Raw genomic sequence first — 14,926 nt, forward strand, 5'->3', positions numbered from 1 at the left:
TATTACTCATTACGCTTGTTGGTCGTCCACATGGAGGCACGGTCCAAGACATTTTAGGTTTCTGCATAGGTAACCATGGAGTATGGATAGTATTCCCAGTGACAATAGATATCCTATGTCGGCTATCAGAGAAAAGGTTCAACATTTGGCCATGGAAGTTGGCAGCCTTTGTAAGCTTCCTTCAAGTACTGGGCAAGCCAGTGTTCTCGTTAAACGCTAAGGCATTGCCTGATATAGTATGTTGGTGTACACAATGTGCCTGCTGCCAAGGAACAGCAGAATGATACTTTCTCAAATGCCCTAGTCACCGAGGAAGTTGTCATGGTGAATATCAACACGAGTTTCAGTGTATTATCATGGAGTCTCAAATAGTTAGAAAATTTAGGATCTTCATAGCTTGCAGGCTTTCTTCAATTACAGCCTTCTCATAGAAATTGAAAAATTTCAGAAATCTATTAGCGAACCTACTGAGCAACTCCAGAACCTTACAAAGATAATCACTGTGGAAATTAATTGTTGGAGAATCGAAAATGAAAAAGGATCTGTTTTTAGTGATTTTGCAACATAAACTTGCTGCAAACCCAACTCCTCAACCAAAGCACTCATTCATTTCATATCATGGAAGTTAAGTAGGTTATTCTACCTTCTCGTGTGGTATAGCAAACTGTTCAACGTAAAGACCAAATAATAGGTTTAGTTCACTTTTTGAAGAAGAGAAGGAAGAAGAAGGAGCTGACAGGCTGGCTGTTGCTGTCGAAGATCCTTGGTTGGGAATCATTTTGTTGGACCCGGCGGGCAGGCCTAGCAGGTTGTCCGACTCCACAGACAATAGTGTGGTCATTTTTAGAAGCTGAAGTGCCCTGCAGATTGCTGGATAGTACAGTATGGTCCTCAAGCTTGTCGGATGATGATTGATAAGTAAAGTGGGGCCTTGAAATGAGTCTGAAATGACTGAAACGTGGTGATCAAGATTAGCAATGAAACTGTTTATAAGGATAGTGGTCTACACTGTAGTCAGTTAACGAGATTACTGAAACCTGGCCTTCAGAGTTGGTAGCATCGATGTTCTCGTGAGGTACAGCAGTCACATCTCTCGTAAAGGTGTTGCATCATAGCCTTGATGAGTTCTGTGCTAAGGTCTTAGTTACTGTCTTGAGTCTCATAATTCTACTGCAGAGACTTTTTCAACTGAAAGATTATCAGGAGGAAAACCAATCCAAACCAAAAACTCAGAAGATGTGATGATAACTGTTAAACACTGCTCGTAGCCTGGTGAAAAAAAAAAAAAGAAAATTAATAAAGGAATGAAAGTAAACAAGAAATAAATGCCATTAGCACATTTGGAATTTGAATGTTACTCTGTTATGCGAAAAATTTTCTTAGGCATAAAAAGATTTGCATGAGCTTGTCGTCATCATCAGAACCACAATAAAAAAAAAACTGTCTTGTTAATGAATCAGGTCATCCTACAGAAATGACCAAAGGTCAATATAGTAGGACGAAAGGCCGAAGATAGGCCTCCAAACCAGGTCAAATAAAAGGTGAAAAATAGGCTATCTTGCTGAACTTGAAACGCAGGTATGTGGTTTTTTGCCAACAGTATCAATTTATCTCGGATTTCCCCGTGAGAAATGCACTGTAGAGTTGATTTTCATATGTGAAAATGGCTGATTACGTAAGGCTCACAAGCCATCTACGGAAATTCAGTTCCCATAGCCAAATTCGATGTCGTTCCCACTTTCAGCAGAAATGCTCGGGACATCACAAGTGGTCATCAAGGCGACGATTATTATAAGCAACGGACAATAGGTAAAGTAATTATAATATAGGCCTTTGTTTATGATTCTTTTATGCCGTTTCCTATATTGGAAACAGTGTAAATCTGGACCGTGTTTTCAGACCAATAGTCCCATATTTGAAAGAACTGAGATTTCTTGTCTGTGTGTGTGTGTGTATGTTTATACATAATTTTACTTTTGCTTTGTGTCTTTTAATATTAGTCCTCGATATATATATATATATATATATATATATATATATATATATATATATATATATATATATATATATGCATACATACACACACACACACACACACACATATATATATATATATATATATATATATATATATATATATATATATATATATATATATATATATATATATGTATTTGTAGGCGTCAGGGAAAGGCACTCGATACAATTGATAGTTTATTGCTTATGCCGACGTTTCAAAACTACATTGTTGCATTTTCAAAGCTGAAATACAGCGAGTTGACTCTCAATAATTATTCATAAAAACATTTATTATAACAACTAATTAAAAACTAATTAAAAACACTACAGTATAATCTCATTTACCCATACGGGAGCTAAAACGAAAAATGAAAGGAGATACAGTAAAAGAAATGAAAGGGGTTGCAGCTAGGAGCCGAAGGCACGCTGCAAAGAACCTTAAGTAATGCCTATGGTGCACCGCATGAGGTGCACTGACGGCACTAACCCCCTACGGGAGCGATAGCTTGTTAACAATGAAATTTTCGTCAGGCCGTTGCGCAGAGCCAAACTGTTACTATTTCAAGTACAAGTACAGTTTTACTGGGACGAGGGGCGCCTCTGAATATCTCAGCCTCAGAACACAGCTGGAGAAGCATTTTGATAACCCTGAGATAGTCGGTCCAGATGTCACTAAACCACGGTTTCCCAAGTTGTCCGTTGAAGACGAAGGTAATAAACTTGCCAAACTATTTCACATTCTTCTCTTGTCACATATTCGTGACTGTTCATTTTTACTTTGTACATTAACCTAATCAGTGGCTTAACTCTTTATAACTTTCTCTTACAGCATTTTATTACGTTTCTTTGCACATTTTAGTGCAATTGCCACGTCGTTTGTATGAAACAAGATTTAACAATTATTGTATTCAGTAAATTCGTCGTCATCAGTGGCTTCTTGTTTTAATGTTTTCATATCCTGATCATGATTATCTTATATTTTATTTTTTTCATCGAGTAGCCTGTGTAAGCCCTTGCAAATTGAGTCTAGAATCATTCCATATCATACAAGATCCGTCTCTGATCGTTCCAGAAGAAGCCAATGGACTACGCATGAAGTACCTAAAGGAGTTCCTGGAAAACCTAAAGGAGATGAAGATGAATCTGGCTGCAGTATCTTGGGATCAGTAAGGACCCTTGATTTTAACAGGAATTTCGTTTGGTGACTTAGAACTTTTGTATTACTGACATCTTAGAACTCCTTTTAGAGCAAACGAAATGATGTCGTGGCATTAGAGACATAATGGAGGAAGAGGAATAAGTGTTAGATTGTATAAAGGTAAAGGTAACAGAGCAGGTGTAAGATTGGTGGGGAATGCCATTATTCAGTATACCAAGGAAGGTGCATGGTCTTCGAAAGCACCCTTGTTTTACTGTTAACATTTGTATGTCAACATGTAAGGCATTCCAGTTTTAGACTCATTTATGACTCTTTCAATCAGTTTTCAAATGCTAAAGTTCAGAAAAGTCTGCTAATAGAAATGAGATTATATTTCTGTTTTTCTCGAACAGTTTTAGTTGGCTCTACTATCAACTAAGACCAAGGTGTGTCTTCCAGGTACTATCTACCTGGCACTGGTGTTACCGTTGAAGATTACACCTCTGTGGAAACCCTCGACATGCTGACACGGCAGATCCCACAGGCGGTAGAACTCAGAGACGAGTACTGTCCCGAGACTCCAGTTTGGCTAAGTAAGTCACAGTGATTTTCCTTAAAGTACGACCTTTCCACATCCTTCCAAAGAGATAACGAGACCTGATTGTATCGCTGGATTCCTTTGGATCGATAAACTGGGACTCGCAGCCGTTGAAGAAATCGACCTTTTGGCGAGGCAGACCCTGTATCAGAAGTGCTATGCTCTCATTGGTGATATCGAAATGGATTTCAAACCTAACCCAGTAAGTTTTGATTTTGTTGATGTTTTCTTGACCTGCTCTTTAGTTAAGCAAAATGAGCTGCGAATTCTTACGAGGGTAAGGCACCAGGTAAGAAGTGTTTTAAATTACAGATTCATGAGACAGGGAACATTACTTTCAAGTATCCACACTGGACGATCAACCTCTGTTCTTATCTTAAGCTGTATCATATCCATTACATTTCCCATATTTCTAGCAAAGGCTTATCAATTGATGAGTTCGATGCTAAGGACATAGATGGTGTTTCAGGTCTCATAATTCCTTTGAAGGGACTCCTATCCCCTGAAAGATCATTAAGGGGAGGAAAATCAGTCCTATCCAGACTCTGGAAAAAGAAAATCACATGATTATTGTCACACACTGAATGTTTGGAATAAAAGCCGTTAATACAGAATAAAATACTAATAACATACTGGGAATTTGAATACTAATATCACATTTTGAATCTGATATTATTCGTACAAAACAGCTTCTCTATAAGAGATTTCTATCAGTTGATCGTTACCATAAGAATCATCACAATAGAAAAATACCTCATTCATGAATCAAGATCACCTTAACTGCAGTGCCCAAATGGGAAACAAGTAGGGCAAGGGTAAAACAGGTCCCAGTGCACTTTAAAAATACCTATATGACTTTTCCCAACAGTCTCAAATTTTATCGGATTTTCCCGTGAGAAATCCACTGGGGATTTCGTTTTCAGACGTGATAATGGCTGATTACGTAAAGCTGACAACCCACCTATTGAAATTCAGTTCCCACAGTCTTACTGGATATCATTCAGCATTTTCAGGAGATAAGGCATCGGCGATATCCATACTCAGTGTATAAATACTCAGGACGTCACAACGAGTGGTTGTGAAGCCGATGGTTGTCATAAGCGATAGATAACAGGTAAAGTAATAATTTTGCTTCTTAAGTCAATAGAGAATTATTTGTGAGACTTTTGAAATATCATATACTTGTACAACTTTAAAGTTATCCATAGACAGGGCTTCGTTATATGATCCCTTATTACAGTTTCGTGTTGAGAAACTTAATATTAATTCAGACCGTGATTTCAGACCACCACCAGTTCCGTGTTTAAAGGAATTCTATATATATATATAATATATATATATATATATATATATATATATATATATATATATATATATATATATATATATATATATATATATATATATATATATATATATATATATATATAATGGCGACGGATTATGGGCCTAAGACAAATTGCCTAATACTGTATAACCGGAATCTAGATGCCCAACCAAATGTAGTATTAAGTCCTTAATATTCTTCGTGTCTTCTGCCTTTTTAAGATACCATTAAACTTATCTAGCCTCGTAAAGCTTGGAAATACAATAGCAACCGAAAACTAACATTGCATCTGGTATTTTGGAATGAGGCTGCAAGCCTTACGCCCTCCTCCGCCCATGCTCTGGCTCACTGAATAGGAGGATGGCAGATTTGATTACTTAGTCGTTCCACTGGGTAGTAAGATTAGAAAACCTCCTGTTGGAAATGTGTTGAGAAAAAACTGAGATTTTAGAAATAATTTTTTCCAATGAGGAATATTCATGAGTGTAAAGAGACAGAAAATGATTATATAAAGAGTATGATGTATAGTGTGTTAGTGAGTATGAGTAGGCTTTGTGAGTAAGTGGAATAAGAGTGATGAATTATGAGTGGGTGGTGGAAGAACTGAAATGTTGGTTCGCACAGGTGCTTAGGATGTGAGAAGAGATGAGAGAGACCGTGGAAGATGAATGAGGTTGTTTTGATGTGGTTTTGTCATGAGGAGAGAATGTGGCACGACGAGCCGTGGAAAAGAGCACACCATTCAGAAGTGTGCGAAAAAAAGTGGCGAATAGACTAAGTATAGACTGCAGGGAAATGGTGGGGGGCGTAATAAACCAGATAGTAAGAGTGTCTTTACACTGCTGAGGGCAGAGTTGATTGGAGAGCCGTTCCAAGGACATATTCCTGCCACTACTACTAATACAATTGATATTTCCATTTCGCGATGCCGGCAAGCCTTTCCTGTACGTGCATAGGGATACTGTTATAATGGAAGTGTCCTGCACATGAGGCTTTTTTTTTTTTACTAACTGTGCAGTTAAATCATGAATGTGGAAACACCTTTTCTGTTTAGTACTTTTGGTATATTTGCATCTTTATCTTTGAAAAATTATTTGGGCTTGGTTTGGTCTCCGTGTCACCATTTTCGAAGAAAAATGGGTCACTGGATTTTGTCTGTCCATATAAAAGATTTTAAAACTTTACTCTTTATTTACAGGCTCTGAGGAACCATGGTGCGGATTCCTTTTCTTTTCGTGTTTGCCTTTGCAATACTCTCCGCTTTCTTGTGCTACGGAAGGCCAAACAGTAAGGAATTATATGCACACATAATGCATACACACACTCATACATATAATTATGTGTGAATATATATACATTTATATATGTGGTATTTATATGTACACACACACACACACACACACACACACACACACACACATATATATATATATATATATATATATATATATATATATATATATATATATATATATATATATATATATATATATATATTCAATCTGGCTTCAGATGAATTCTGAAATACTTTTGAGAAATTAATATATCAGTGGAATGTACAAATATTGTCCTCTGGCTGCTCTGAATATACAATTTATATCGTAACTGATATGGGCGATAAACATATTTTTTGAAGCTGACAAATCTAACAGCTTTTCTCCTCGACAGGTGATTCGTTCAAAGTGGCTGTCCTAGGCGACCTGAGAGAAGTCTCGCCATTCTATCTCAGCGTTGCCGTTTCTTCACAGATCACCAAAGATAGTTTGATAATAGATCTTGCAAAGTAAGAGTCAGTCGTCCGTCCAACGGAATCTTTTGGTTAAAATGCTATTCTTGAAATCTTTTTGATCTACAGTGACTGGCTTCTCAGTCCGCTGTAAAAGATACAAAGGGTATCTTCAAACCTAGCCATGAAAAGAAGCATTGCTATTGGATGTTTGCCCTGGCCCTTCGGCCGCTTGCTGCACCCACTTCTTAGCTTTTTTCTTTACCGCCATTCCTTCCTCCTTTCTTCGATCTTGCTGTGCAGCCTCCCTAGCCATTACTGCTTAGTGCATCAGTGAGGTTTCCTCCCAGTTCCAGCTCTAAATTATTGTACTTCATTTCATTCATTTTGTGGGTCTCTTCATCTTGCTGTTCCACCACCACAGCTCCCTCTTCTCGCTTTCTGAAGAAGAGCTGAATGGCTGAAAGTATCCCAGTGCTTTGTTTGGTAGCCTAAAGTTTATAAAATCAATCAAATAAGTCATGAAGTAACCAAAAGTTTTCATTCTGCTTGTAAAAACGGAAGCTAAACTGAATTTTTTTTTAGCCATCGGATCTATGAATGACATTACCCATATTTTAAACTACTAATGAGATCATTCATCCCTCTCTGTAGGTCAAAAAAGTTTGTGACCCTAGCGAAGGAATTATCTCCAGCTATTCTGAGAGTTGGTGGGTCGTCTGCCAATTTCCTCACTTATGACCCGTCTTCAGAATCTGGTCATGGAAGTGAGACCAGAAGAACTGATTTCGATGATGATTATAAAGCTGATGAGAATGATTTCACCAATTTTACTATTACAGGTGACTGTCAGTCTGTATCGATATGGTTTTTTGAGGTGTGAACTTTTAAAATTTCATTTGTTTTACCTTTTGTGCCCCCCATAAAATTACAGAAATACGTTAATTCTATACATCTCAATTTTGAAGCTCGCAAATAACACTTCATACCGTACTTATTGTCAGGAAGGAAATGCAGGCTGTAAGGCTTTACACACATTCCCTTTTCACTATTTTGTTCCTCCCACCTTTTCATTTCAGCCGAGGATCTCCGACACCTGAAGGAATTCGCAGATTCTGCTTCCCTGACGATCCTTTTCGACTTGAACCAGTTCTACAGGACACCCGAGAACACTTGGGATTTCTCAAATGCTTTGGAAATTTTCAAAGATAGTAACGACAATTTCAAGTGGCAACTTGGGAATGGTAAGTGGTTTTATAGACCAGCTGACGGCATTTCTGTAAACATCATCTTTCAGTAGTGTACTCTTGGTAATGCTCAGTTTTGGAGAGCATAATCCCTTATATTTCCCTGGTTTTCAGAAACTCTTTTTCGACATTTTCCCCCTGTTTTTGATTTTGGAAAAAGGCATATTTCATCAAATTTTGACTCCGTGATGTTCGTTTTCTACTCTTACTTCTGATATTAATGTGTGAATTTCAGAGAAAAATGTTCCATTTTGATTTCATCTGTGACTATGCCTAATATGATATTGTTAAGCTAAGCCTTTGGCTTAGTTATCCAAATTATATTCTTAAACATCAGCATACAATAATCTAATTGTATCATCATATTAAAGCAATTTCATTTAGGCTTCGAAGCTTTTCGGATACTTTGGTTATATATAATCTATTGCGATGTGTATTGTTTGAGATATCTTGGACAACTTGTTCAACAATTAAATTTTGGTCAAATCATTCTACAGAACCAAATTCCTACTATCACAACTACAAGTATAATTTCACTGGGACGATGGATGCCCATGATTACCTCAGCCTTAGAACACAGCTGGAGAAGCATTTTGATAATCCTGAGATAATCGGTCCCGACGTCACTAAGCCAAGGTTCCCCAAGCTGTCAGTTGAAGATGAAGGTAATAAACTTGTCAAACTATTTTACAATCTGTTCTTTCCACCTTGCTAAGACTTTTCCGCTTTACTTCACACATAATCCTTATCAGGAGCTTAGCTCTGCATCCCTTTCTTTTAAAACATTTCATAATGTACCTTGCACATTTCAGTGCAATTACAGTGTTATTTGTATGAATTAAGATTGAGCAGTCATTGTATTCAGGGCAATCATCACTGTCAGTAACATTTTGCATTATGGTTATCATATCATGACTATGACTGATCTTACATTTTATATTTAAATCTACAACCATTCCATAACATACATACAAGATCCTTCTCTGATCGTTCCAGAAGAAGCCAATGGACTACAAATGAAATTTCTGAATGAGTTCCTGGAAAGCCTAAAGGAGCTGAAGATGAATCTGACTGCAGTATCTTGGCATCAGTAAGGAGCATTAAGGTTGACAGGAATTTTGTATTAATGGCGTTTAGAATTACTATTAGAATAAACGAAATGATCTTGTGGCTTGTGAGACAAAGTGGTGTGAGAGGAACAACTGTTAGTTTTTAAAGGTAAAGTTAATGGAGGTGGGTGTAAGAATTACAGTGGAATGCTATTATTTAGCATGCCAAGGATGATATATAGGTGGATTTCATAATGAGAATATGAGCCTATTTCTTTCTTCTAAAGATCATAATTACATTGTTACCTTCAAAAACTATCCTGTTTTACTGTTATCATTTGCATGCCTAAATTTGGGGCATTCTAGTTCTAGACTCATTTATGACTCTGTTTCAACTTTCAAATGTTAATCAAAGTTCAGAAAAATCTACTAACAGAAATGAGTTTACATTTCTGTTGTTTAGAACATTCTTGACCCAAGTTAATGTCAACTGAGGCCAAGGTGTGTTTTCCAGTTACTATCTACCTGGCGTCAATGTCACCGTTGAGGACTACACCTCTCTGGAAACCCTTGATATGCTAAAATGGCAGATCCCACAGGCGGTAGAACTCAGAGACAAGTACTGCCCCGACACCCCACTCTGGCTAAGTAAGTCACAGCAATCTTCTGTAAAGTAGGACCTTTTCACATCCTTCCAAACAGACAACGAGACCTAATTGTTATCCAGTAGTCTACGTTTATCCTCTCTCTAGTCTCTTTCTCTCTCCACTCTTAGCTGAAACAAGTTCTTCGGTCGGAGGAGGCGCGATAAACTTTAGTAACACATACATCGCTGGATTCCTTTGGCTCGATAAACTGGGTCTAGCGGCCGTTGAGGGAATAGATCTCCTGGCGAGGCAGACCCTGTACCAGAAGCGATATGCTCTCATTAATGATATCAAAAAGGATTTCAAACCTAATCCAGTAAGTTAGGGTTATGGAGTCGTTTTATTGTCTGGTGCTTAGTTATACCTCTAATGAGGATAAGATATCAGATAAGAAAATTATTTAAATTTGCAATTAGCGAGACGGGGAACAGTATTTTCAACTGACCACACTATACTATCAGCCTCTTTTCTCATCTTAAGCTTATATCATATCCATTACATTTCCCATACATCTAAGTAGCAAGCAGTTCATAATATATGTGTAATATAAATAAAGTCCATTCCCCTTACAGGATTATTGGTTATCAGTATTGTACAAGCGGTTAGTAGGGGTAAAAGTTCTCGACATAGCCACTGAGGGAGCTCCCAAAACAACAAGGCTTTACGGACATTGCCAAAAGCCCGGTTCAATGTCCTATAAACCAGGTTTGTCACGATTTTGATTTTCATTTCAGATTCACCCTGGAAGGAAATCTCATATGCTATCTATCAGCTGTCAGGAAATAGTGCATTTACTTTGTCTCTCTGAGTTGAAGAATTTTGATTATACTCATGAAGTTGAGCTTGATGACAGAGTTACGAGAAGAACCATTTGAGACGATCACCATAACCTCACTGGAACTACTTTGTCTTCAGGAAACGTGGTTATTTTCGGTGTCAACGTAGACCATTCCAGATCTTCCAGAATAACATTTGATAAGATGTCTCCAGATCACTCCATACAGCAATATCTCCTTGAGCCTCCAGATAACTTCATCCAGTCTGGGTAAGTGAAAATGTCCAGGGAGGAATATTTTAACCGAGATGAAGATTATACTGTTACCCAAGATATAATATTTTATTTATTTATTTATTTGTAAGAAGTTCAGTGAGATGAAAACTGGAACCTGTAGGTCTGTCAGTGATAACTAAAGGGAGAGATTAAAAAAGCCAAAATAGATTGATTGCCTTGAGATTTGAGATAATAGTACTTATATATATATATATATATATATATATATATATATATATATATATATATATATATATATATATATGGTTCCTCGTTGGATAGGTCGGTATAGTTCTCGGATAGCTCACTGCTGGGCACGTGTTCGAATTTCCGGCCGGCCAATGAAGAATTAGAGGAATTTATTTCTGGCGATAGAAATTCATTTCTTGGTATACTGTGGTTCGGATTCCACAATAAGCTGTAGGTCCCGTTGCTAGGTAACCAACTGGTTCTTAGCCATATTAAATAAGTCTAATCCTTCGGGCCAGCCGTATACTGTATATATATACATATATATATACACACATATGTATATATGTGTGTGTGAGAGTGTTTATGTAAGTATATAGGCTATGTATGTATGTATGTATGAATTCCTCCCGAAATCCAAAGTGGATGCCATGGCCAAATGGTTTAGTGCTCGACTGATATTTATAAAGCCCGAATTGTTCCTGATTCCAGCCATTGCAAAGAGAAAACAGGCGTGTTGTAAAAACAGAAAATGATGAAATGCGTCGTAATAGCTCTTAGAACCATAAGGAATCATATATTGTAATATATGTCGACTAATCTGCCATTTTTCTTTCCATACAGTGACGTCATGCTTAATGGGAAAATGCTGGAAATGACGTCTGATGAGGAACTTCCGGACCTGGAGCCCCGCCTACTCTCCGGGCAGGAGTTAGAGATCCCTCCTCTCTCATTTGGCTTTTGGGTCGTTGTTGATGCCCACGTACAGGACTGTGAGACTCCATAGACATTGTAACACCGAAGTTTCCTTCTCTTGGAAAATGAATATTATTAACATGTATACTGGATGTGATAAGACATTCCCAATAACCTTTGCCCAGCCAATAAATTTGTTTGATTGAATTAGAGAATCCTGGTCTGGATTAACCAGAACTAATTAATCTTATATTTGATTTAATAAATTCATTAAGATAATGAAAGCAATGACATGGGAGAGAGAGAGAGAGAGAGAGAGAGAGAGAGAGAGAGAGAGAGAGAGAGAGAGAGAGAGAGAGAGCTTTACACTGACCACCACAAAGAAATTCGTACAGTTAATCAAGGAATAAGTGAGGGTTAATTTTTTTAATTCCTCCTGATAGAGTGATCAGGGAAATCGCTTTAAAAGATAAACTTAAAATAATCGAAGTGGCTGTTATGATAGTTGCCGAACAAGAGGGCAATAGGAAAACTCCCAGTGGGAAAATTGCCAGGCGGAAAACTGCCATGCGGAAAATTGCCAGCAAGGAAAATTTCCATGCAGAATATTTCCAGGCGGAAGATTGCCATTGGCAAATTAAAGATTTCTTTTCATTTCTCCTTTCATAATTGTTCATTCTTACCTAAACTACCATTTCTCCTTTCAATTTTATAAATTGTTCATTCTTACCCAAACTATCATGTCTCCTTTCATAATTGTCCATTCTTACCCAAACTACCATTTCTCCTTTTGTTTATATCTATTTGCTTACCAAAAGAAGAAATTCGTTCTAACCTTTTTTTAAGAAAAAGACATACTATTTCAGTATTCTCTGAAGTCTGTACCCATAATGACTGCTTTCATAACAAGTGAACGTGGAAAGGATATTCTCATTGATGAACTACAATTTATGTATCATCTCAACGGAAGAAACAAGGAAGGAACAAAAATCTATTGGGAATGTGCGTTAAGAAAACAGAAATCATGTCCAGCAAGACTACATTCAAAATCAAAGAACCATGATTACGAAATTTTGAAACATGTTAATGAACACAATCACAGTGCCGCCAAGAGCAAAGTAGAAGCCAAGGCAGCCATTCAAGAGCTGAAAAAAGAAGCAATGACTTCAGGTCGTCCTACTCGTTCTTTGGTTGCGGAGTGCTTATCATCTTTAGATGACTGTGCACGTGCTGAGCTCCAAAATTTGCAACATGTAAGTAGGAATGTTAGGCATTGGAAACAGGAAACGTCTTGTACCCCACCAATTCCTTCTGAAAGGACAGAATTTGTAATTCCATCCGAATTTCAAAATCTTAATTCTGGTGAGAAATTCCTCCAGTATGATTCTGGAGTCGACCATGAAAATCGAATCTTATTATTTATCACGAATGATGGGATTGAGGATTTAAGAAAATATAAAAACTGGGCTATGGATGGAACGTTCAAAGTGTCACCTGATATATATTTCCAGCTTTTTACAATTCATGTCCAAGTTGAAAATTCTAGTTTTCCACGTGCTTTTGCATTTCTTCCCAACAAAAGTGAACGTACATATGAAAATCTGTTTAATATACTTAGGAATTTAGTACAACTAGAACCCCACACGGTTATGAGTGACTTTGAAAAAGCTTCGATAAATGGACTAAAGAGTGTTTTTCCCCAAACAGACCACACTGGATGTTTTTTCCACTTCTGCCAGGCAAACTATAGAAAGCTTGTGAACCTTGGTTACAAAAATCGGTATCACAATGAAAGCAGCTTCAGTTTAAAGTTACGATGTTTTTCTGCTTTGGCTTTCCTTTCCTCCCGTGTCATGATGTTGTTTCAGGTTTTGAAGAGCTATCGGAAGATGAAGACATACCTGAAGAATTTCTGTCTTATTTTGAATTGACGTACAGTACATTGGTGTTATGAGAGGAAGGGGTAACAATAGGAGGAGATCAACACCGTTATTCCCGATTCCTATGTGGAATGTTCATTCCAGAGTAGAGCACTGCATGCCACGTACCAACAACAGCATCGAAGCGTTCAACAATGCGTTTTCCAAAATATTTCACAGTCATCCTAATATCTGGAAATGCATTGAATTTTTAAAGAAGGAGGAAATATTAGTGCATAAAAAAATTCTACAATTTGAAAGAGGAGATGAGATTCGTTATCAAAGAAAATATAAAGATGTCAATGATAAACTGAAGAGAACTGTTGGGCAGTATAGTGAAGATCGTAAAATCTCATTTCTTCGAGCTGTTGCATATAACCTCCACTCATTTTAAACATTTTTTTTCTATTTTTTTATATTTCTTAACATTTTGATTTTGTTTATTTATATAATGTAATGTGTTATATTTCAATTTTACTGAATTTGATAAATTATATTATGATGTAATGTGTTTTATTTCAAAACCTTACTTTCATTTTTATTCATTCATCTATCAGAAAGTACAGTACTATACTTTTGGTTAAAAAAAAAATTTTTCTTCATTTAGGTTTGACTTTATATGATTAAATAGGCAATGGCAATCTTCCGCCTGGCAATATTCTGCATGGAAATTTTCCTTGCTGGTAATTTTCCGCATGACAATTTTCCGCCTGGCAATTTTCCCACTGGGAATTTTCCGTTCACGAACAAGAGACAGGTCATAAGATAATATGCAGAACAGTGGCATATTCTCAAGAAGATCAACAGAAACAGCAGTTCTTATCTGTGTCAGGGCAAGTGACCATATACATTCCTTCCAGTTATGTAGAGATAGAAAGATAGGCAGAGATGCGTTCAATAAGATAAAAAAAAGTTTCCTGGGATTGAGACGCAAAGCATTTGTAAGATTTAACATAATTTATTTACAAACAGAAAAATAACAACTAATACTAATAATAATAAAAGTGTAGGTGTACTGGACGAAATACTTCGTGTGTGGAGAACTATGTACAGTGGGCCGTGAGCTCTGGCCATCACAAATGTTGCCACCTCGAAAGGATGTCAAATCATGAAGATCGGACAAGTCTGTGGGTGAAGGAAGCTTTGTGCCCGCCCGGCAAGAGAAGAGACACTTCCAGGGGTCAAGAAAGGTAAAGGAAGACGAGATCGTGGGAAAAGTTAAGCATACAGTATATAGGTAAAAGACACGTGTGTTCTTATCCTGAATGAGGTTAAGTGAACAGAGGTACAGTCTCATGGACATCTCTGGAAGTAGTTGCT

General features: G+C 37.1%; 1 protein-coding gene across 1 annotated transcript; it reads left to right on the forward strand.

Annotated features, from left to right (window-relative positions):
* Window positions 1-4,774: 4,774 nt before the first annotated feature.
* LOC136848561 (heparanase-like) lies at window positions 4,775-11,880 on the forward strand. Its single transcript, XM_067120848.1, has 12 exons — window positions 4,775-4,869; window positions 6,281-6,369; window positions 6,751-6,865; window positions 7,463-7,650; window positions 7,888-8,052; window positions 8,553-8,720; window positions 9,052-9,145; window positions 9,619-9,752; window positions 9,880-10,067; window positions 10,324-10,456; window positions 10,667-10,796; window positions 11,616-11,880. Exons 2-12 carry the CDS (start codon window positions 6,294-6,296, stop codon window positions 11,776-11,778), a joined length of 1,554 nt encoding a protein of 517 aa, XP_066976949.1. The 5' UTR covers window positions 4,775-4,869; window positions 6,281-6,293; the 3' UTR covers window positions 11,779-11,880.
* The last annotated feature ends 3,046 nt before the right edge of the window (window positions 11,881-14,926 follow it).

This window comes from Macrobrachium rosenbergii, chromosome 19, assembly GCF_040412425.1.
Source record: "Macrobrachium rosenbergii isolate ZJJX-2024 chromosome 19, ASM4041242v1, whole genome shotgun sequence".
In the NCBI taxonomy this organism is placed as follows: Eukaryota; Metazoa; Arthropoda; class Malacostraca; order Decapoda; family Palaemonidae; genus Macrobrachium; species Macrobrachium rosenbergii.

Coding starts and splice junctions, on each gene's coding strand:
- LOC136848561 (XM_067120848.1), top strand. CDS start 6,294: ATGGTGCGGATTCCTTTTCTTTTCGTGTTTGCCTTTGCAATACTCTCC. Junction 10,068..10,323: donor AGGATTTCAAACCTAATCCA/GTAAGTTAGGGT, acceptor TTCCCCTTACAG/GATTATTGGTTATCAGTATT. Junction 10,457..10,666: donor TTCAATGTCCTATAAACCAG/GTTTGTCACGAT, acceptor CTTTGTCTTCAG/GAAACGTGGTTATTTTCGGT.